General features: G+C 49.7%; 1 protein-coding gene across 2 annotated transcripts in view; it reads left to right on the plus strand.

Annotated features, from left to right (window-relative positions):
- Nucleotides 1-298: 298 nt before the first annotated feature.
- The window catches only part of rnf220a (ring finger protein 220a), a 34,878-nt gene continuing 13,521 nt past the window's right edge, over nt 299-21,655 (plus strand). Inside the window, exons 1-8 of one of the 2 annotated variants that reach the window (XM_080546759.1) lie at nt 299-495; nt 657-699; nt 4,109-4,230; nt 6,990-7,122; nt 12,715-12,811; nt 13,041-13,127; nt 13,364-13,419; nt 13,787-13,904. In XM_080546759.1, coding sequence (XP_080402885.1) covers nt 466-495; nt 657-699; nt 4,109-4,230; nt 6,990-7,122; nt 12,715-12,811; nt 13,041-13,127; nt 13,364-13,419; nt 13,787-13,904 — 686 coding nt within the window. In that variant the 5' untranslated portion in view covers nt 299-465. The remainder of the gene's footprint in view (nt 496-656; nt 700-4,108; nt 4,231-6,989; nt 7,123-12,714; nt 12,812-13,040; nt 13,128-13,363; nt 13,420-13,786; nt 13,905-21,655) is intronic. The other variant, XM_080546760.1, reaches the window with a different exon arrangement.

The raw sequence follows: 21,655 nt of genomic DNA on the forward strand, positions 1-21,655 counted from the left end.
AGCATCCCATAAGAAAGGTATTGATTGCAAAGAACATGTTCAATATTATACATGATTGAATAGCAACGTTTAGCCGCATAGCATAGTTTTTTTTTATTTATAAAAAATAAGTTTGAACATATTTGAGACATTCGAGAAAGCTCAATTAGGTCCGATAGTCAAGTCAAGTCTCAGATATTGGAGCTGTGTTGCTGCTCCCTAGTGGTCGAGGGTGCAACTACACCCTGCGTCCTCTGAACTGTCACCCCTGTGTTTTGGTCACATGACCAAAGCCAACATGGCTACGATGGAGCGCTGAACGGGGCTCTCTGGGCGCTAAATTCAATCCTTTTGCATCCATATCAAATTATTGATGCAATATTGCATTGGCAGTTATGTGTAGTACCGTAAGGCTTAAGAGATAAAGTTGCAGAGTTGAGTTTTTGCGACGCGAAAAGGCTTCGAACTAAAGTTGCACAGAGTGTTATGGAAGAGGGGATACCTGCCAAAAGAGAAGTAGGTGTTTTGTTTACCATCAGGATGCAGCTCGCTGGGCACATTGTCACATCCAATGCAATCCAGCCCTGAACTGTTACTAGTGTTTATAATAAAATCTCTTATTGAAAGTTGGGTTATTAACGCGTATTTTGTGTGTGTCCTTTCTTCCCTACTTGCAGACATTTTTACGAGTGCGGGCAAATAGGCAAACGCGATTGAATGGTATGTATCGCTTTCACTTTTCAATTAAATATAACTATTTCCATACATTTACACCATCATAATCTATCATTTCCATGATTTGCCCATGTCATTTTTATTTGCATTATCATTTCATGTCGATATGTTTTATATGTAGCCCTATTCACTTCTGATTCAGAATACATTCATACTGACATTTCCTATTCAATTATTGCATAATAAAATGATTGAAAAGGAGTCCAATTTACTACATATTTAGTTCATAATTGATACCATCTGTCTTTCAATAGCATCACACAGTCAAAATAAATAGTTTGTAACTCAGAACGTCTTATAAGTTGGAACTGATTGTTGTTCTGATAAAAAATAGCCAAGGTCCTCAAGTTCTGGGACATGATTCATGTCCGTTTAGAGGTAAACGTCTTAAAGTAACATACTGTATTTCATGGTCAGTATTGATTAGATGAAGTATACCCCAGTTATTTTATGTGAGGAACGTTAAACAGACATGGTAATTAATTAACATGGAACTACTGCCTACATATTGAAGTAGCTGGTCTGGTAGGGTGGATGTTGTGGGTTTGAGAGGGGGAGGGGGAGAGGGAGAGAGAGAGAGAGGGAGATAGTGGTGGTCTGTGTCTGTGGGAGATGATGTTTTGCGGGGTAGGGTGTTGACACATCGTTAAGTGTTTTTCTCTGTCATAATTAAAGATCATGTTTGAGTGGGGGGGGGGGGTCTGTCTGTCAGTCAGTTTGTCTGTGTGTCTGTCCAGTCTACATTGCAGTCTGGATCATAACTGCTCTGATGGAATAGAATAAAATAAGGAATGGTATCAGAACACAGGTACCATTCCCTATTCCGTTCCATTACAATGAGCCCTTCCACCAGCCTCCCCTGTCTGGCTGCATGGTTGAACCCTGCAAAGTCGCACTCTAATGGGCTATAGTGTGGCCAACTAGGGGTGTAGCCAACCAGAGGTGTAGCCAACCAGAAGCCAAATGTGGAGCTCTCCTATAAACCCCCCCTAGACCCATCTCTCCCTCTCTGGCGCTGCTGTAAGCCCCCCCCCACCACCACCACCCCCCCTACACCTCTCACACTGTGGAACACCTCCACTCTGTGTATTACATCTCCAGCCCCCTGGCCCCTGTTGCCCCCCCTGGCCCCATTGCCACCCCCCTCCCGGCCTGCAGAGTGTGATAACAGGTCTGTACCCCCCCCACCCCCCTCCTTGACCTGGCGCCTGCACCGAGCAGAGGTTCTATTAACCCTTGACCTTCTTGATATGTTAACAGTCGAGGACCTCTGCTGGTGCAGGCGCTACGCCAAGGACAGTGTCAAAAGATCCCCTCCTCCTCCCCCCCTCGGACTGCCCAACGGAGCGCCCGTTGGCCCCTGCTGCCTGCGCCACGGTAAGAGCCCCCACCTCCCCCCCTACAGCTCACTACTACCCCGACAAGCCCCCCCCCACCACCACCACTTTAGCTGACTGTAGGCAGGCACGTGTGATCACACTGGACGGCGAAAAAAGCATTTGGGGCGGTTGGGCTGGATAAATATCATTAGGGCGGTTTGGGCTGGTTTTTGGTGGATTCTGCGTTTTTTTAGACTGTGGTTGGGCTGGAAATTGTCAATCCCATCTGGCAACCCTGACTGTAGGCCTGTCAGTGACATCAGCGCAGGCAGGCAGGCAGGAGCTATGAAAAGGAAACGGTGCCGACTTTGTTTCAACTGGAGACCGTGTTAATGTCTATGACCCCTCATGTGGAACCTCAATGAGTCGGCGGGGGGGACTGCCGTGCCGTGCCTAATTAATCACCATTTTCTCTCGACGCCCCCCTCGATTACCGTCACCAGGGGGGAGGGGATAAGAGAGGGGGGTTCTGGGAGATATTTCGAGGAGACGTCCCTCCTCATATCTCCCCCCGGAGTCATAGTGCCTCACGCCAATGTCCTCTCTCTCTCTCCCTCCCTCCCTCCCTCTCTCTCTCTCTCTCCCTCTCTCTCTCTCTCTCTCTCCCTCTCTCTCTCTCTCTCTCTCCCTCTCTCTTCCTCTCCGGGTGGGTCCCCCTTGGCCCCTTTGGTAATCACAGCGCCCTAAAAGTTAATGTCCCCTCACGCCATTTGCAGTTAAGAAAGAGCGACAAAGACTTACAGCGCGGCGGGCGCCTGTTCTGCTGTGTTACATTTCTAATTATGCAGCGCTGGGGGGGGGGGGGGAGAGACAGAGAGAGAGATAGAGAGAGAGAGAGATGGAGAGATTGTCCTGACACGTCATTGTGGAAGGGGAGGGGGGGGATACTTGTCACATAAAGATGTAGGCCTATATCTTAGGGACATGCTTGTGACAGACATACTCGTCACGTCAAGAAAATGGAGGTGCTGGTTTTGGTTCTAGAACATTCTAGAACCGTGTCTGTTTGTTTGTGAGGTCGTCGGAGGGAAGGGAAGGGAACCGGCCTCTCTCTCTCTCTCTCTCTCTCTCTGTTGTCATGGTAGAGGACGTGTCGTCATGACGGCGTTCAGGAGAGGCTGGTGGAGGTACAAAATGGAGGACGGGGCACATTGTAATGCCAATAGAATGAGGAATGCTACCAGCCTCTGATTTCTACCTCCACCAGCCTCCCCTGGTGAAGGTCCAACATCCACACACACACTAGCATACAGAACATACCGCGGAGAACAAAGCTACATGCTGACCAATGTGTTCTGGATGGTACAGTAGGCTAGTGTTGGTGTTGGGACAGTGCCCTCACACACACACACACACACACACAGTTATCGCTCGCCGGACCCGTGGCGCCACTTTGGGAGTGGGGGGGGGGCGGTGTATCGATTCCCCTCCACACCACTGACCTGCGTTAGCACCAACGAGGCAGCAAGTCCAGCTGACAGGTGGTGAATGCCAACGCTGACTGACTGACTGGCTAGCTGGCTGGCCGGCTGGCTGGCTGGCTGGCTGGCTGCTCGCCACCTGGGCTGAGCAGACCTCTGGTTGGCTACACGATAGCGAGCGGATAGCCAGAGAAGCCAGGCGAGCCCTGTTGGTTGGGTGTCAGATGTGATGGCGGTTAGCGGTAGCGTTTAACGGTGGTGGACAGCGAGGCAGGTCGTGACGTGAGGCTCGCCAGGCGGGTGATCGCTAGTGACAGAGGGGTTTACGTGTCGGTCGTTACGAGACGTTTCATCAAGAATGTTCTGCACATTTTTTGTTGTTTTGGTTTTCATCCTCATTATTTCAGCAAATGGTGTAATTGCGGACAAGATCAATTAGTGTCACGGATTTCTGTCGTGTGTGTGTGTGTGTGTGTGTCTAACCGCCTCTGTGTTTTCTGTGGACGCACACGTGTTTCTGTGTATGTTTCTAACCACCTCTCTCTATGTTCTCCCCCCCTCTCTTTTCTCCTCCCCCCTCCCCCCCCCCTGCAGCCCGGATTGGGAAGATGAAGAGGCGGAAGCCAGAAGAGGGGCAGGTATGTCCTGTGTGCAGCGCGCCGCTGGCCGGCACCGAGGAGGATATGAGTAGACATGTGGAGCGCTGCCTCTTCAAGGTAGACAGGCCTCGCAGCCAATCACCTCTCTCCTTACTGTAGAACCGGCCAGTCACATCTCTCCTTACTGTAGAACCGGCCAATCACATCTCTCCTTACTGTCGAACTGGCCAGTCACATCTCTCCTTACTGTAGAACTGGCCAGTCACATCTCTCCTTACTGTAGAACTGGCCAGTCACATCTCTCCTTACTGTAGAACCTGTCAATCACTTCTCTCCTTTCTGTAGAACCAGCCAATCACATCTCTTCTTACTGTAGAACCAACCAATTACCTCTTCTCTTCTATGGTGGATCCAGCCCAGGGCTCGACATTAAGGCTTGTCCGCTTGTCCGGGACAAGTACATTTTATGTCTCCTTCCTGCAGTTGTCCGACGGACAAGTCAAAACAAAGAGAAAAATAAATAAATGTATTCATATCCGCAAAAAAAGAATTCCTCCTTAAAATGTAAGTTAATAAATGTTTTATTGAGCTATGCCGCACCTCATTCTTGCTGCCTATGAGGCGGTGTAGCTTGTATCAGAAATTCTAATACTATTGCGTGCGCGTGACCGTTATTAACTCCACTGCCCGCTAAAGTGCCAACCTTGTCTGCTGCCTTGTCAATGTAGCTGCCTTGTCAATGTATGCTGCCTTGCCAATGTAGCTGCCTTGTCAGTGTATGCTGCCTTGTCAATGTCTGCTGCCTTGTCTATGTCTGCTGCCTCAATGTATGCTGCCTTGTCAATGTATGCTGCCTTGTCAATGTAGCTGCCTTGTCAATGTCTGCTGCCATGTCAATGTAGCTGCCTTGTCAATGTAGCTGCCTTGTCAATGTCTGCTGCCTTGTCAATGTATGCTGCCTTGTCAATGTAGCTGCCTTGTCAATGTATGCTGCCTTGTCAATGTATGCTGCCTTGTCAATGTATGCTGCCTTGTCAATGTAGCTGCCTTGTCAATGTATGCTGCCATGTCAATGTAGCTGCCATGTCAATGTCTGCTGCCTTGTCAATGTAGCTGCCTTGTCAATGTATGCTGCCTTGTCAATGTATGCTGCCTTGTCAATGTAGCTGCCTTGTCAATGTATTGCCTTGTCAATGTATGCTGCCATGTCAATGTAGCTGCCTTGTTAATGTATGCTGCCTTGTCAATGTATGCTGCCTTGTCAATGTAGCTGCCTTGTCAATGTATGCTGCCATGTCAATGTAGCTGCCATGTCAATGTCTGCTGCCTTGTCAATGTAGCTGCCTTGTCAATGTATGCTGCCATGTCAATGTAGCTGCCATGTCAATGTCTGCTGCCTTGTCAATGTAGCTGCCTTGTCAATGTATGCTGCCATGTCAATGTAGCTGCCTTGTCAATGTATGCTGCCATGTCAATGTAGCTGCCATGTCAATGTTTGCTGCCTTGTCAATGTATGCTGCCTTGTCAATGTATGCTGCCTTGTCAATGTAGCTGCCTTGTCAATGTATGCTGCCTTGTCAATGTATGCTACCTTGTCAATGTCTGCTGCCTTGTCAATGTATGCTGCCTTGTCAATGTAGCTGCCTTGTCAATGTAGCTGCCTTGTCAATGTAGCTGCCTTGTCAATGTATGCTGCCATGTCAATGTAGCTGCCTTGTCAATGTAGCTGCCTTGTCAATATATGCTGCCTTGTCAATGTAGCTGCCTTGTCAATGTAGCTGCCTTGTCAATGTATGCTGCCATGTCAATGTAGCTGCCTTGTCAATGTATGCTGCCTTGTCAATGTCTTCTGCCTTGTCAAACAATCTATGTCCGCTGAGTAGGAGAGCGCGGGGTATGTTGTCACATGCTGTCTTAACATTTACTGGGCACAATACATCAAAATGGTATAAATGTCATACCAAATGAAAGAAGGAAGTCTTGGGCACATATTTTGTATTGATTGTATCTTCATATCTTATTTCAGTACAGAGCTGTAGACCGTTAAATAGACAGTGTGCATTTGTGACAATGTGCCCCATCAGCGGGTAAATTCTTACACTATGTCAGGCAAATTGTCACATTGGATTATCAACAAATAACACAGCTAATTAATTGTGAATATTGATTATAATTTTGAATCCTTGACACCTTTGAATCAAAACATTAATGCTGGCATGAACCCTTTACTTTAAACTTTGAAAGCAAACGTTCTCTAGCGTGCAAGTCGATCCACAGTAATTGTTGGAATGTAATGTGATGTATTATTGGCTTGTAGTGTGTTAGTAGACAGACGCACACACACACACACACACACAGATACGCGCGCGTCGTCATATTTGGACAAGTAACTTGAGCTCTCAGACAAATGTAGTTCACCTGAAAAAGCTTCATGTCAAGCCCTGCAGCCAATCACATCTCTTCTTACTGTAGAACTCTTCCTCCGCCCCTGGATCTGCCGTCACACCATGTAACAGCTCTCTTCCTCTGAATCTCACCAGTCATTAGTTGTAGATGTGCTAGTATCACTCTAACACCACGTGTACTCACCTGTAGACCACCCTCTATCTTCAGTGTTGTGTTAAAATGTAAGAGAACGTGAACCTAAGACAACCAACCAATCGTAGCAGACTTCTTGATTGATCTAAATAGATAAAGTAATTAAAATAACATTTTAAAATAGCTGTAAATTCTGGCAAAACTATTGTTTTATGCTTCACTAGTTAGTGAAGACGGCTAGTGCCCCCCCCTCCCTCCCTCTCTCTCTCTCTCTCTCTCTATCTCTCTCTCTATCCCCCTGGCCCAGTGTTGACGGTGTGATGTGTGTGTGTCCTCAGAGAGAAGGGGCGTTTGGAGGGGAGGATGACTCCGGGGACATGGACGGAGAGAACGGGACGCGCTTCGAAGAGTACGAGTGGTGTGGCCAGAAGAGGGTCCGCGCCACCACCCTGCTGGAGGGGGGCTTCAGAGGTACACACACACACACACACACACACACACACACACACACACACATAGTAGGGTAGGCCCCTGGCCCCGGTCCAGACAGGGTCAGATCAGCCTGGCCCCACTAGGCCCTCTTAGCAGGGAAAGGAAAACACATTTAGCTGTGCAATTGACCCTGGTGACCCCCCCCAGAGTGGTGTGTGGAGGGGAGACAGGCCCGAGACCCCCCAGGTCCTCCCCCCCAGCCCAGCCATGCAATTATAGTCCTGGACCTACAGCTGCCCACCAGGGACTGCAGGCTTCTCTCTCCCTCTCTCTCTCTCTGTCTCTCTCTCTCTCCCTCTCTCTCTCTCTCTCTCTCTCTCTCTCTCTCTCTCTCTCTCTCTCTGTCTGTCTCTCTCACACACACACACACACACGTTCTACATTTTTTTCTACATCTCTCTTTTTCTCCCAATATCTCTCTCTCTCCCTCTCTCTCTCTTTCTTTGTCTCTCTCTCTCTCTCTCTCTCTCTCTTTCATTGTCTGTCTCTGACAGTGATCATTGAGACGTCTTTAAAGGTATCAGCTGTCATGCAAAAAGTCATCTTTGAACTGCAGACCCAGCAGGAGCAGTAGGCCTTCATAGTACCAGGCCCTCTCGTCTGACATCACATCCTGTCCTCTGAGAGCCTCTTCAAACGGCCCTCCAGTTCCACTTCCATCTGCTGGAAAACTGAACCACAAAGTGTGTCTGTGGGACTCTCTCTCTCTGTCTCTCTCTCTCTCTCTCTCTCTCTCTCTCTCTCTCTCTCTCTCTCTCTCTCTCTCTCTCTCTCTCTCTCTCTCTCCCTCTCTCCCCCCCAGTGAGATACCTGAAAGACAGACAGACACACTACAGGAAGGACAGGAAGCAGCTACAGATCAATGTTATCTGGAGTGAACCACGGGAGGAGGGTGGCAGAGAGAGGGGGGGGGGGGGCAGGCAGGGAGATGTCCGTCCGTCCGTCCGCTCATCTAATGAGTAGCCAGATGTCTGTCCGTCTGTCTGTCTGTCAGTGATAGGAGTCCTGTGATGTGACACAGATAAGTGAGAGCTGCTGCGCTGGTCTGGGGACCACTTGAAAGCCCCCCCCCCCCACACACACACACACACACCCCCCAGCCCCCCCACAGAAGCTCAGAAGGTGGATTTGTAGCCTTGAAAGCTCTGCAGCAGTCTCTGGTTCAATCAGCCTCCTCAAGGCAGACTCTACTCAGTCCTGAGGGTTGGGGGGAGTTGGAGTGTGGTGGGGGGGGGGGGGGGGGGGGTTGGGGGGTGTCATCAATGGGATAAGAGGGGGGCAGAGGGAGGGAAGTCCTTTAAACAGCTCGGGGAAGGGATGAAGAGAAGAGAGGGATGGATGGATGGGGAGATGAAGAGAGAGGGTAGAAATCGAACAGGATCAGTGTGTGTTTGAGAGCAGTGCCCCCCTGTGGGTGGGTGTGTGTGTGGGGGGGGGGGGGGGCAGCAGCTGCTCTGATGAAGGCAACCAGATCCAGGCCTGATACTGACACACTGGGCTGAGTTGACCAGATAGACACACAGAGGTGTGTGTGTGTGTGTGTGTGTGTTTTTTTTTGTGTGTGTGTGTGTGTGTGTGTGTAATGGCACACAGGGGGATAGACACAGATAGGAGGGCTCTTCTTCTCTAAAAGAGACTTCAAACATGGCTGCCGTGTGTGTGTGTGTGTGTGTGTGTGTGTGTGTGAGAGTTGGATAAATGCCAGCGAGATATGACGACCCTTGACCCCCGCTGACTGGGCAGGGCTGATAAGCCCCATAGCAGTAGGGGGGGGGGGGGGGGTCACACTGTCTTCTCATGTTGATTGGTTCATTGACCTCCCCCTCCTTCTGCTGTCTGGGTTGTCGTGGTGACATATGGAGATAGGCGTGTAGTGTCAGCGGCGGGCGTGTGTTCACCACAGACAGAACACGTGTAGTTAGCGTGTTGGAGTCAACGACATGCACCAGATTGGAATATGATAATGAGGGGGGGGGAACGATGCCATTTAGGTAAGGGTGTGTGTGTGTGTGTGTGTGTGTGTGTGTGTGTCACTCGCTCGGTCGTGTGTGTGTTCGGTAGGTGTGTGTGTGTGTGTGTATTGATCCTGCTTGATCTTCCAGAAGAAGGGAGGGGGTCAGCGATGGCGTCAGCCCCTCCTGAGGGGTGGGGTCAGGGCCGAGCGAGGGGGGGAGGGAGAGGGAGAGAGAGAGGGAGGCAGGGAGGGAGGGAGAGGGAGGCTGGGAGCGTCTGAGCGTGTGCGGCGGCGTGCATAATGTGAGTGAAAGGCAGTTATAGTGGCGCTGACCTTTTCAGCCAGGATTAGATTGCCTGCCAGGACTGGTTACAGGGAGGGATAGTGGCTGGGCAGCCTATCAGCATGACCACACACACACACACACACACACACTCACACACACACAGGTAGATTCAGGCTCGGGCTGCGTCCTAATTCTCTACCGGCGGGTCGGTGGGAGCGTCCGTACACGGCCCCCTTTGAAGCGTTTTACGGTGGAACGCCGAAAGAAAGGGAGATAAGGTTAGAGTATCGGGACGCACCTCCTCCTGATGCTGTGGACTGTGGACAATCCAATTTCACTGGAAAGGGAGAGGTAGAGAGGGGGGGGGGGGGGGGGAGGGAGGGAGGGGGAGGGAGGGATGAAGAGAGAGAGAGGGAGAGAGGAAGGAAGGAAGAGGGTGAGAGAGAGAGAGAGTGGGAGGAAGAGGGAGGGAGGGAGGGAGAGAGACAGTGGTTACATCACCTGCCACCAGCTTTTATAGCGTCTGGTGTTTTAGCGTCTATCGGCCCATCAGCACGGTGGTCCCGGCCCCCCGCTTCCTGCTGCTTGTCTTTGATCGTCCTACACACTTCCTCTATCTCCGCGCTGCGTAGGTGTGTGTGTGTGTGTGTGTGTGTGTGTGTGTGTGTGTGTGTGTGTGTGTGTGTGTGTACCTGAGGTGCGCTTGGTTCGGCGTGCCTGGTGACTCTGGGGTGAGGGTGGGGGGGGGTTCACTGTTCCATTGTACCACTCCCCTCTACGACCAGTGGAAATCAATGTGAGGCTCTGTCCCCACCACACACACACACACACCGTCCCTAGCCATGCATGGCTAACTAGCCGCAGGATCCATACCCTAATCAATTGATTGAATTACCAGTGATTTCTGTCCCCCCCCACCTCCCCTCCACCATCTCTCTCCCTCCCTCCCTCCCCCCCTCCAGGGCCACCATTAGTGGTCAGGACTCAGGACAATCTGTTTATTTGTTTTCCTCTCCTCCGCGGCGTCGCGCCTCGTCCCCTCGTTCTCAGCAGATTAATGAAATGCTGGTCATCATTGGCAGTTTATCGCCTGCCTGACCCCAAAGCACCCTGGGAAGGATGGACCCCATGTCCCAGTCTCTCTCTCTCTCTCTCTCTCCCCCCTTCCTTCCTTAGCCCTATTGGCTGCTGGAGAATTCCTCTTAGAAAATGAATTCCTAGTACATTGAAGCAGTGTGTCTGCCTGTCTGCCTGCCTCCCTCCGTCTGTCTGTCTGTCTGTCTGTATGCCTCCCTCCCTGCCTATCTGTCTGCCTCCCTGTCTGTCTGTCTGCCTCCCTGTCTGTCTGTCTGCCTGCCTGCCTCTCTGCCTGTCTGTCTGCCTGTCTGTCTGTCTGTCTGTCTGTCTCAGCCCTAAGCAGGCAGGTTTATGCAGCAGAGGCATTGTTCACATATGCTGCGCGAGGCCACAGGGACGCCATAAAACCTAAAAGGTCCTTTTTATTTGATCACTAAAAACCACCAGCGCATTGTAAAGAGGGATAGCATAGGTGGAGGGGTTTATCCCCCCCCCCCTCTCTCTCTCTCTCTCTCTCTCTGTTTCTTAATACTTTTCTTTTTATCTCTCTCTTTCTCATTCTGTCTCTCTCTGTCTCTCTCTCTCTCTTTTTCTTGACATGAGTCTGGTATCCGTCAGGTGTGAGGTGGTGTGTTAGGGTCAGGGCTCGACATTAAGGCTTGTCCGGGACATTATATGGACATTTTATGTTTGGACAAGTGGACTTCCTCCTGCAGTTGTCCGATGGACAAGTCAAAACAAAAAAAGAAATCAATATGTATTAATATCTGCAAACATGAATTCCTCCTTCCGATCTGAATAGTAAAAAAAAATAGCAAGCAAAGCGATGCCGCGCCTCATTCTCGCTATTTCAGTCTCTCGTAGTTCGTTATCGTCATAGTTCGGAAATTCGCTCAGAGCGCCAGAGCGCACACTGCGTTCAACGTCATAAAGACGTGATTGGACAAAAGGCATTCCATGAGTGCTGATCAGATTCCAGAGCGAGTTTACGAACGCAGCCATAGTGTTGTGGGTCTCCTGTCACTAGTGCCATTCACGTGAAGGCGTATTCGCTTCTTCTCAATGCCGCTTATTTTCATGTAGTTCGATGCGATCGTATATTTTAGGTTTGAAGTTTTAAGACCAGCACATCGCAATACGAACATCAGAATGACACTAATTATAGATTTCTCAATTTGAATATAGGATAGGCTACTATCCAAAAGCTAGCAAATAAGATTGCTTCCATTGGGGAGAGACTATAGTTACAAACATTTTTTGTAAATATTCCTAGATATTCATCCCTTTTGTGGCCAATCTTAATCTAAAAGGGTTAGGGTTAGGGGTTACGTTTTTAAATAATTACAAAATATTGAATACATTTGAAAATTAAGGATACATCATTATCAAATCAATAGTAGTCAAATGTGTTATTTGCATACACATACACTCACTGGCCACTTCATTAGGCACACCTTGGGGTTGGACCCCCTCTTTTGCCTTCAGAACTGCCTTAATTCTTTGTGGCATAGATTCAACAAGGTGCTGGAAACATTCCTCAGAGATTTTGGTCCCTATTGACACTATAATATCACGCAACAGCCCGTCTGGCACCAACAACCATGCCAGGTTGCCATCACCTTTATTTCCCATTCTGATGCTGGTTTGAACTTCAGCAGATCGTCTTGACCATGTCTACATGCCTAAATGCATTGAGTTGCTGCCACATGATTGGCTGGTTAGATATTTGCGTTAACAAGCAGTTGAAAAGGTGTACCTAATGAAGTGGCCGGTGATAGTATAATATATTAATATTCATATTATTGCTTTTTCAAAATCTTTGGATTTGGACAAGTAACTTGAGCTCTCGGACAAGTAAAAGATAAGTTCACTTGTCCGAAGGACAAGTACCTGAAAAAGCTTAATGTCAAGCCCTGAGGGTGGTGTGTGAGGGACCGGGTGGTGTGTGAGGGTGGTGTGTTGGTGTGGTGGTGTGTCGGGGGGGTGTAGGTGAGCCTGTGTAAACCCAGTGATGAGCGGCCAGACAAACTCCAGCTACTGCAGAACCTTTCAGCTCCACTGAGGGCCCTGCCTCACACACACACACACACACACACACACACACACACACACACACACACACTCTGAGACACACACACACACACACACACTCTGAGACACACACACATACACACACACACACACACACTCTGAGACACACACACACCCACACACATATGTATCTACCCTCCACTAACCCCGCCTCCCCCCCCAGGGACAGGCTTCGCCATGTGCAGTACGAAGGAGAGTCACGACAGCGACGCTGACCTGGACGTAGACGGAGACGACACACTGGAGTACGGCAAGGCCCAGTATCCTTTACACCTGGGGGGGGGGGGGGGTGTGGGTGTGTGTGTGTGTGTGTGTGTGTGTGTAAGAGAGAGAAGGTGTGTGTGTGTATGTGTATGTGTGTGTGTGCGTGCGTGCGTTTGTGTGCTTGTGCACTCGCTCTCAAGTGATGGTGCGTGTGTGTGTGTGTGTCACAGCATGTGTGTGCGCTCTCATGTGATGTGTGTTAGGCGTTCCCTAACCAGAGTGTAGATACACGGAGGCTGACATCATCCCCTGCTCTGGAGACGACCAGGGGGAGGCCAGGGAGAGGGAGGCGCTGAGGGGCGCCGTGCTGAAGTAGGCCCTCACACACACACACACACACACACACACACACACACACACTCTCTCACACACATACACTCCATCTATTCACACTAATCCATTTTATTTTGGTTGCACTTTGCTATAACAAGCCTTCCATTCCAACATGATTTTACATTGAAAACATGTTCAACAACAAACATTACTTTGTGTATTAAAGCATAAATAAAAAGCTTAAATTAATCAACCGTCTCTCTCTCTCGTCCCAGCGGTGGGATGCCCTCCACCAGAATAACGCCAGAGTTCTCCAAATGGGCCAGCGACGGTGAGTGACCCTGGATGAGCTTTTATTAATCAGCATTCATAAGTTGTTCTATTGTTTATAAGGGGCGGTGGTGGTGGTGGCCTGGTGATCAGGAGGGTCGTGAGTTCAAATCCCCCCGGGGAACACCACCACCACCACTAGTCGTGTGGCCTTGAGGAGCTCTGAGCCCTCAGTTACTGGAACCTCTCACTCTCACTCGCTTTGGATGAGTGTCTAAAAGCTAAATGGTCAACAATGGAATTAGTTGTTATAAAAAATATATATTTGAAGGCTTTTGGCAACACTCATGTTGTGTGTTATTACAGTGTGTTCCTGTAGTATGTTATTGAAGTGTGTGTGTGTGTGTGTGTGTGTGTGTGTGTTCCAGAGATGCCGTCTACGAGCAACGGTGAGAGCAGCAAGCAGCAGCAGCAGCAGCAGCAGGACCCCAACGCCGCCGCCGCCGCCTGCGTGCCCAGGACCTGTAAAAACAGCGAGATAGAGAAGTGAGTAACCCCCCCGCCCCACCATGAGCCCCCCTGCCTCAGAGCCTGAGCCCCCCCACGCCAACAGTCCTCTCCTCCCCCCTCCAGGCCTTTCTCTCATCATCCTAGCACTCTTTCTCTCTCTCTCTCTCTCACACACACACACACACACCTGCCTTTAAATTCAGCCCCCCCATCCTAGCTCTCTCTCTCTCTCTCTCTCTCTCTCTCTCTCTCTCTCTCTCTCTCTCTCTCTCTCTCTCTCTCTCTCTCTCTCTCTCTCTCTCTCTCTCTCTCACACACACACATATGCACCTGCCCTTAAATTCAGCCCCCCCTCCATCCTAGCTCTTCACAGTCCCTGAGCACACCTGCCCTCCACCCCTCCTCCTCCCCCCCCCCCCCCCCCTCCCATCACGATTCTATTACTGTGGGATGAGTTCTCCAGCGCCGGTCCGTCCGGATCATAAATGATGTGTGTGTGTGTGTGTGTGTGTGTGTGTGTGTGTGTGTGTGTGTGTGTGTGTGTGCGTGTGTGTGCGCGTGATCATTTCTCCTGCACGCTGGGAGCTGAGACAGGAACACACTGCAGCTCCCTGGTCCACTCACAGGGAGGGGCTCACGCTATTGATCCCACACACACACACACACACTCACACACCACCACCACCACCCAGGCCCAGACACACAGCACTGTCCAGGAATCCTAATATCGACACACAGACCCAGATACACAGACACATACATACGCAGACACACACACACACACACACACACACAGGCACAGACCCAGATACACACACAGACCTAGATACATACACACACAGACCCAGATACACACACACACACACAGATATCCCAGGAGGAGCCACATTAAGAGTTAATGATGTGTTTGTGTGTCGGCCTCGCTGCCGTACCAGTTGTGTTAATGGAAGATGCTGTTGGAGAGGTAAAGACTGCGGCTGTGTGTGTGTGTGTGTGTGTGTGTGTGTGTGTGTGTGTGTGTGTGTGTGTGTGTGTGTGTGTGAGAGAGAGAGAGAGAGGTCAGCCCCTCTAATTCTCTCATCTCCATGTTCGCATCCATATTCCTCGACAAGAGCTGAGCAGTGAAACAATCTCCCCCCCGCCTGGCCCCCCCGCCTGGCCTCACCATGGGTAATTGGGGTCAGACCTGGTGGAGAGGGAGAGGGAAGAGGGGATGAGGGAGAGAGAGAGGAGGGGCAAAGCGATGGAGTGGGGGGGGTCTTCTCTCCTCCTAGTTTCCTAGTCTTTTCCTCCCTCTCTTTCTCCTCTCCCTTCATCCTTTTCTTGTAGCTCCATAGTGTTTCCTCTCCCTCTCTACCTCTTCATAGTCTTTCCTCTCTCCTCCTCCTCTGTTCATAGTCTTTCCTCTCTCCTCTCTCCTCTCCTCCTCCTCCTCCCCCCTCTCTCCTCCAGGAGGGCTACTCAGGATAAATGCTAAATGCTTCATTTAAATGAATCAATCAGAGGAAGCTGCTCAGCTATCAGTGTGTAGCACATATTAAATATCTGTGTGTGTGTGTGTGTGTGTGTATTGATCTGCTCTATCAGTGTATGTTGATCACGTCTCTCCTGGAGAGGTGTTTGTGTGTGTGTGTGTGTGTGTGTGTGTGTGTGTGTGTGTGTGTGTGCCTAGGATGAGTGTGTGTGTGTGTGTGTGTGTGTGTACCTAGGATGTGCGTGTGTGTGCCGAAAGAGGGAATTAATTCATCAGCAGCTACGGTACATCCTCAGTGGCATCATTATCTGTGTGTGTGTGTGTGTGTGTGTGTGTGTGTGTGTGTGTGTGTGTGTGTGTGTGTGTGTGTGTGTTAGGGTTGGGTGGTATAGAATTGACTATCATTATTTTTTTCACACAACAACAAAAACGTGATGCATGTTAAACATTAACAACATTAACAACATCTATAAAGCTACAAATATTTAACAATAAGAAACAGAATTAAATTAACAACAATTCCATGGGCTACAATCCACTACAAATAACATTACAATTAAAATGCCTATAGCCTCCACTAGGCTTATCAAATAATAATAAAATAAATAACAAGAACGGCAGTAACGAAAACGGGCATAAAAGCGTATCCTACAACGTTAGGCTGTTCTTCTAGCCTGTTCTAGCCTGTTCTAGCCTATTCTAGCTATTCCTGGTGAAAAACAAGCATGTCTAGTTCAGGCTTCAGCAGAGCACGTGACGGTCTGGGCACGCACGGTGAAGACTTGGTGTTTGCCTCGGTCATTATCGTTAGAAGGTTCAGTTGACAAATTACATTGTTTACAAAAAGTTCTGTCATCGCTTTCCTTCACAGACGGTGGTGCTGAACTAACACTCTTAAGGTGTTTATTATATAGTGCAATTTATGACAGTTTTATGACGGTATTGACAAAAAACATTGCTATTTTCGAAAACCGCGGTTTACGGTATAACTAAAACCTCCTGTCCAAGTGTAGAAATCATGAGTTTGTTCTTTTTAAGCTGTGTGTGTGTGTGTGTGTGTGTGTGTGTGTGTGTGTGTGTGTGTGTGTGTGTGTGTGTGTGTGTGTGTGTGTGTGTGTGTGTGTGTGTGTGTGTGTGTGGATGAAGACAGACAGGTCAGTGATCTAAGTGGTGGAGCAGTAGCATGACAGCTTAGATTGATTCATGGCTACAGCTCTGTTAGACCTCCTTCCTCCCCTCACACACACCACCATGCTCCATCTCTCTCAAAGACACACATTACACACACACACACACACATACACATACACACACATATATATATTAAATAATAATAATAATAATAAACTTTATTTGTATAGCACTTTTAAAAAAACAGTTACAAACTATTTACACACCCACACACACACACACACACACACACACTGCCATTCCAGGAAGGGCATTAGCGGGGCTGACGTTGGCTGGGTATGAATCATCCCAGCTGGCTGATGTCAGAGGGAAGGGGAGCCAATGAGCACGGCCCTCCCGGTCCGCCGTTATTAGCTTAGCTTAGCGCTCCAGACGTGACACACAGACCCGTTATTTAATATCTGCAGCCATAACTCCCATAACCCCAGACTGGGGCTCAGCAGTTACCCCGCACCGCCCCAGCAGTTAGCCCGCACCGCCACCACCCACCCACCCAGACAAACTCTGTCAGCTGAATCTATCTGTCTGGATTTAACTTCCTGCTCTCTCTCTCCCTCTCCATTTTTCTCTCCAATTTCTCTCTCTCTCTCTCTCTCTCTCTCTCTCCCCCCTCTCCAATTGTCTCTCTCCCTCCCTCTCTCCGTGTTCACCATTGTTTTATACAGGTCTTTATTTGATCACGTTTGGGAGGAAGCAGGATGATATTGTATTATACTGGAGAGGAGGGGGAGAGATGATGTCATTAATCAAACAGAGAGGGGGGGAGATTGTGTGTGTGTGTGTGTGTGTGTGTGTGTGTGTGTGTGTTCGTGTGTGTGTGCGTGTGCGTGTGTGTCTGGGTCTCTCTAAATTGTTCCTTTTTTGTGTTATCGTTGGGATGTCCTAGTCTTCACACACTTTCAACGAGTGTGTGTGTGACTTGTTACTGTAGTCAGTCACACGTCAGAGACGCTGGAGTGACTCATCTAATATTTCCCTTCTATGTCAAATCCATATCAGAATCAGAATAGCTTTTATTCCATCCAACGTACGGGTACCCAAGAGTGACATTCTTAGGCTCAGGTTCTTTGACGTTGGCATTTCAGCAGAATACTAAATCAGTAATACTAGACCTAGACTAGACCTAGGTATTAGAACCTTTTGGTTTCGCTGTACATCTTTTATCTCACCAACTGCCAAATAATTCTGGAATACTTTCCACCCAGAGTGCCAGGTGTTTTCTACCTAGCGACAACACTTTGATTGGCTACAAAATGAAGCATCATCATTTACAATTTTTTTGTGAATAAAGTCACCCGTGGCGCTGTCGAATGTTGACAATTTGGGCGACTTTGTTCACCCTCGCTATTAAACGAGTTAATGTCAGTGGCAGGATGTAGAATATGGTTGTCATGGCAGTGGGCTAGTTGGGGGGGGGACTGTTAAAGAGAGCCAATAAGGGATTGAATGATTTCACTGGAGCAAGCGGCTGAAACAATTCCCTCCTCTCCTCCTCTCCTCCGTGGTACATAGGTAACATGCATGTATTTGCAGCCTCTCTCTCTCAGCCCTCAATCTGACATGAAAATTAGATTTGTCTTCTTTCGTTATGTTGATACATTGTGTGTAGTGTGTGTGTGTGTGTGTGTGTGTGTGTGTGTGTGTGTATATGCGTTCCTGTACCTGTGTGTGTGTGTGTGTGTGTGTGTGTGTGTGTGTGTGTGTGTGTGTGTGTGTGTATACGTGCGTTCCTGTATGTATGCGTGCATTCCTGTGTGTGTGTGTGTGTGTGACCCGGGCCTCTCTCATCTCAGATGTGTAATGATCTCCCGGCTGCGGGGTCGCCTCCGCCACGCTGCTCCTCTACCAGACAGACCTGCGTTGCCATGCCGCCCATGTGATTGCCGGGGAATTTCATGCTCAACTTGAAACAATGGTGGAGATTTCCATGTAGCTCCGGCAATAATTTAATCTGTCCTCAATTTATAAGTGATGACTCTACCCCTCCCTCCCTCCCTCCCTCCTTTATCTTCCCCCTCTTCCTCCCCCCCTCCCTCTCTTCCTCGCCCATCTCCCTCAGAGCCTAGTAGAGATGTTCACAGAGATGCCCCTTCCCTCCCTCCTCTCCTCCCCTCCCTCCCTCCCTGTCTTTTAGCCATCTGAGCCCCCCAACACACACACACACACACACACACACACACATACGGCTCAAGCCAGAGAAATCAATTGGCACTTAAATGTTTTATCCCGTGCTGTCAGGGTGGTTAAGGCCTTGTGGGAGCGCTCCCCGCGTCGACCAGGCTGCGCTACAGACACAGCTAGCTGGATGGATCACCGTGGCTTCCTATCCAACTATCTACCTCTAGATTCTTAGTTAACCCACCGAACATTCACAAAAGACATAGAGATATGGAGGTATATATGAAGATGTGTTCCCTTTGAGATGTAGATGCTGTGTTGTCGAGGAGGGGTGGATGCAGACAGCGGGCTGATGGAGATGGATAGCATGGTGCTAGCGGGGCGGCCGGGGCGCGGGGAGAGAGGCTAGCGACCGCTAATGGAATGAGGGATGGCCACCCCGCCGCCCGCGGCCCGCCTCACACACACACACAGACACACACACACATACGCGCACACACACGCACACACACACACACACACATACATACACACACACACATACGCACACATACACACACACACACACACACACGCTTAGAGCAGAGGGATGCTTAATAGGCTGAGAGCTCTCTCTCTCTCTCTGTCTTTCTGTCTCTATCCTATCTCTTATCTCTTATCTCTTCCCATTTTTCTCTCTTTGTCTGTCCCTCTTCCTTTCTCTCTTTTTCTTTCTATTACTATTTCTATTTATCTCGTTCATTCCCTCTGTTTTTCAGTGTGTGTGTGTGTGTGTGTGTGTATTTGTGTGTGTGTGTGTGCACGTGTGTGTTCTCTAGGGTAATCGTGTAGCGTCCTGCCTCTACAATGTTACAGGACCAGCCATGGGACCCCTGTGTGTGTGTGTGTGTGTGTGTGTGTGTGTGTGTGTGTGTGTGTGTGTGTGTGTGTGTGTGTGTGTGTGTGTGTGGTAGGTAGTATTTCAGTAGAGATGGTAAACTTTTATTAGGTTTTATCTTGAAACTTCAAGGCCAGCGTTCCCGTGCCAACCACCGCCCGGTGTAGAGGTCCCCCAGTGGTCGCAAAGCTGAGCCCAGCTCAGATTCACTGCTCTGGTTTACACCCGGACCCCCCCTCCTTACCCCCCCCCCCTCACTTTCTCCTCACAACACACAGCTTGACTCATCGGGCCTCACAAATCACCTCAGGTTGTAGCATGTGTTGTTTGGTTGTAGGGTGTTATATATAACCGTTATTCGTAACTTACAGGGGGGTGGGGGTTGGGGGGTTGTAGTCTGGAGGGTCGTAAGTTAGAACAGTTGGATGTTGTAGAATAACTTGGACGAGCATTTTTTGTTCTGTTTTGGGGGGGGGGGTTCAATAAAGTCGATGCATCAGTGAGTCAGTGGTTTAGATGCTTAGGTGCGCTAGGCTAATGCTAGTGGATTCCTATGGCAGGGTTAGCCTGTCCAGGTCCCGTGGCTGATGGAGACATCAAGCGCCTGATTGTCCCCCCCGCCCGCTGACGTCATCCTGTCCTCTATAGCTGGGCTGCAGTAAAGCTCAGGTCCTCCCTCCCTCCATCCCTCCATCCCTCCATCCCTCCATCTCTGCATCCACATAAACACAGATTAAAACCTCCTTTTTATGGCAGCGGGGGGGAATTAAATAACTTTTAGAATGTGGTTTTCGATAAATCACCAGCAGCTAAATGAATATTCATCAGTGTCAACCGAGTGTGTGTGTATGCGTGTCTGTGTGTATGTGTTAGGCGGGCGGGGGGTGGGGGGTTTGGGGGGTTCTTTATAGGGAAAAAGTTGTACTCAGTGGGCCGGCCGGTCCTGTGGCGTGTGGCGTCTGGGTGAGGCGCGGAGGTTAATGGAGCTGTTAAAGAGGACCGGCGGGCCTGGAGGACGCGGGCCTGGGCTTTATTAGCCAGCACGCTAATCAAGGCTAAATGGCCTTTTACAAGCTCCCGGCTAATAAGAGGGGAGATTTTAAAGGTTTTTGTTTAAAGGCCGGGCGGGCGGAGGGGAGGGTGGGGTGGAGGGGTAGGAGCCAGGGGAGGGGAGGGGGGCGGGTGGGGGGGAAGAGTCAGCCTGGGGGGGGGCGAGGCCCTGTCTGGTCCGGGTGCTCTCCTTGCACCAAGGTCTCAGCCCCCCGGGCCTGGCGGAGTTTACACTGGACACACACACTCACTCTCACTATCTCACACACACACTCACTCTCTCACACACACTCACTCTCACTATCTCACACACACACACACACTCACTCTCACTATCTCACACACACACACACTCACTCTCTCACACACACACTCACTCTCACTATCTCTCACACACACACTCATGCTACTAGTATTCATATTCTCTCCTGAAGTCATATCGGCCCAGCTCAGTTCATCTGCTTAACAGCAGCTGTGATGGATGTAACCAGCCTGTGTGTGTGTGTGTGTGTGTGTGTGTGTGTGAGTGAGACTCAGGTCTGTTGCCATTGTAGAGTCAGACACAGGCCTCTCTCTCTCTCTCCCCTCTCTCTCTCTCTGTGTCTCTCTGTTTCTCTCTCTCCCTCCCTCTATCTCTCTCTCTCTCTGTGTCTCTCGCTATCTCTCCCTCCCTCTATCTCTCTCTCTGTGTCTCTCTGTTTCTCTCTCTCCCCCTCTCTCTCCCCCCTCTTTCTCTCTGTGTCTCTCTCTCTCTCTATCTCTCCCTCCCTCTATCTGTCTCTCTCTGTGTCTCCCCCCCCCCCCTCTCTCTCCGGGGTCTGGTCCAGGGACAGGCACTAATAGCAGGGAGCTCCGCAGCGCCGCGATGGCAAATCAATATGGTAGATCACAGCTCCATCTGGCTGGAAAATGAAGCAGATCACCATAAACATCTGGCCGCCTGCGTGTGTGTGTGTGTGTGTGTGTGTGTGTGTGTGTGTGTGGGGTCGGGAACAATCATCGCCGGGCGTATTGATTTAGTTATGGCTGGTTGATAGGCTGCAGGACAGTGTTAAATGTACATTCCCCTGCCCAAGG

The sequence above is a fragment of the Nansenia antarctica genome (assembly GCF_963989245.1).
Source record: "Nansenia antarctica genome assembly, chromosome: 16".
Taxonomy (NCBI): domain Eukaryota; kingdom Metazoa; phylum Chordata; class Actinopteri; order Argentiniformes; family Microstomatidae; genus Nansenia; species Nansenia antarctica.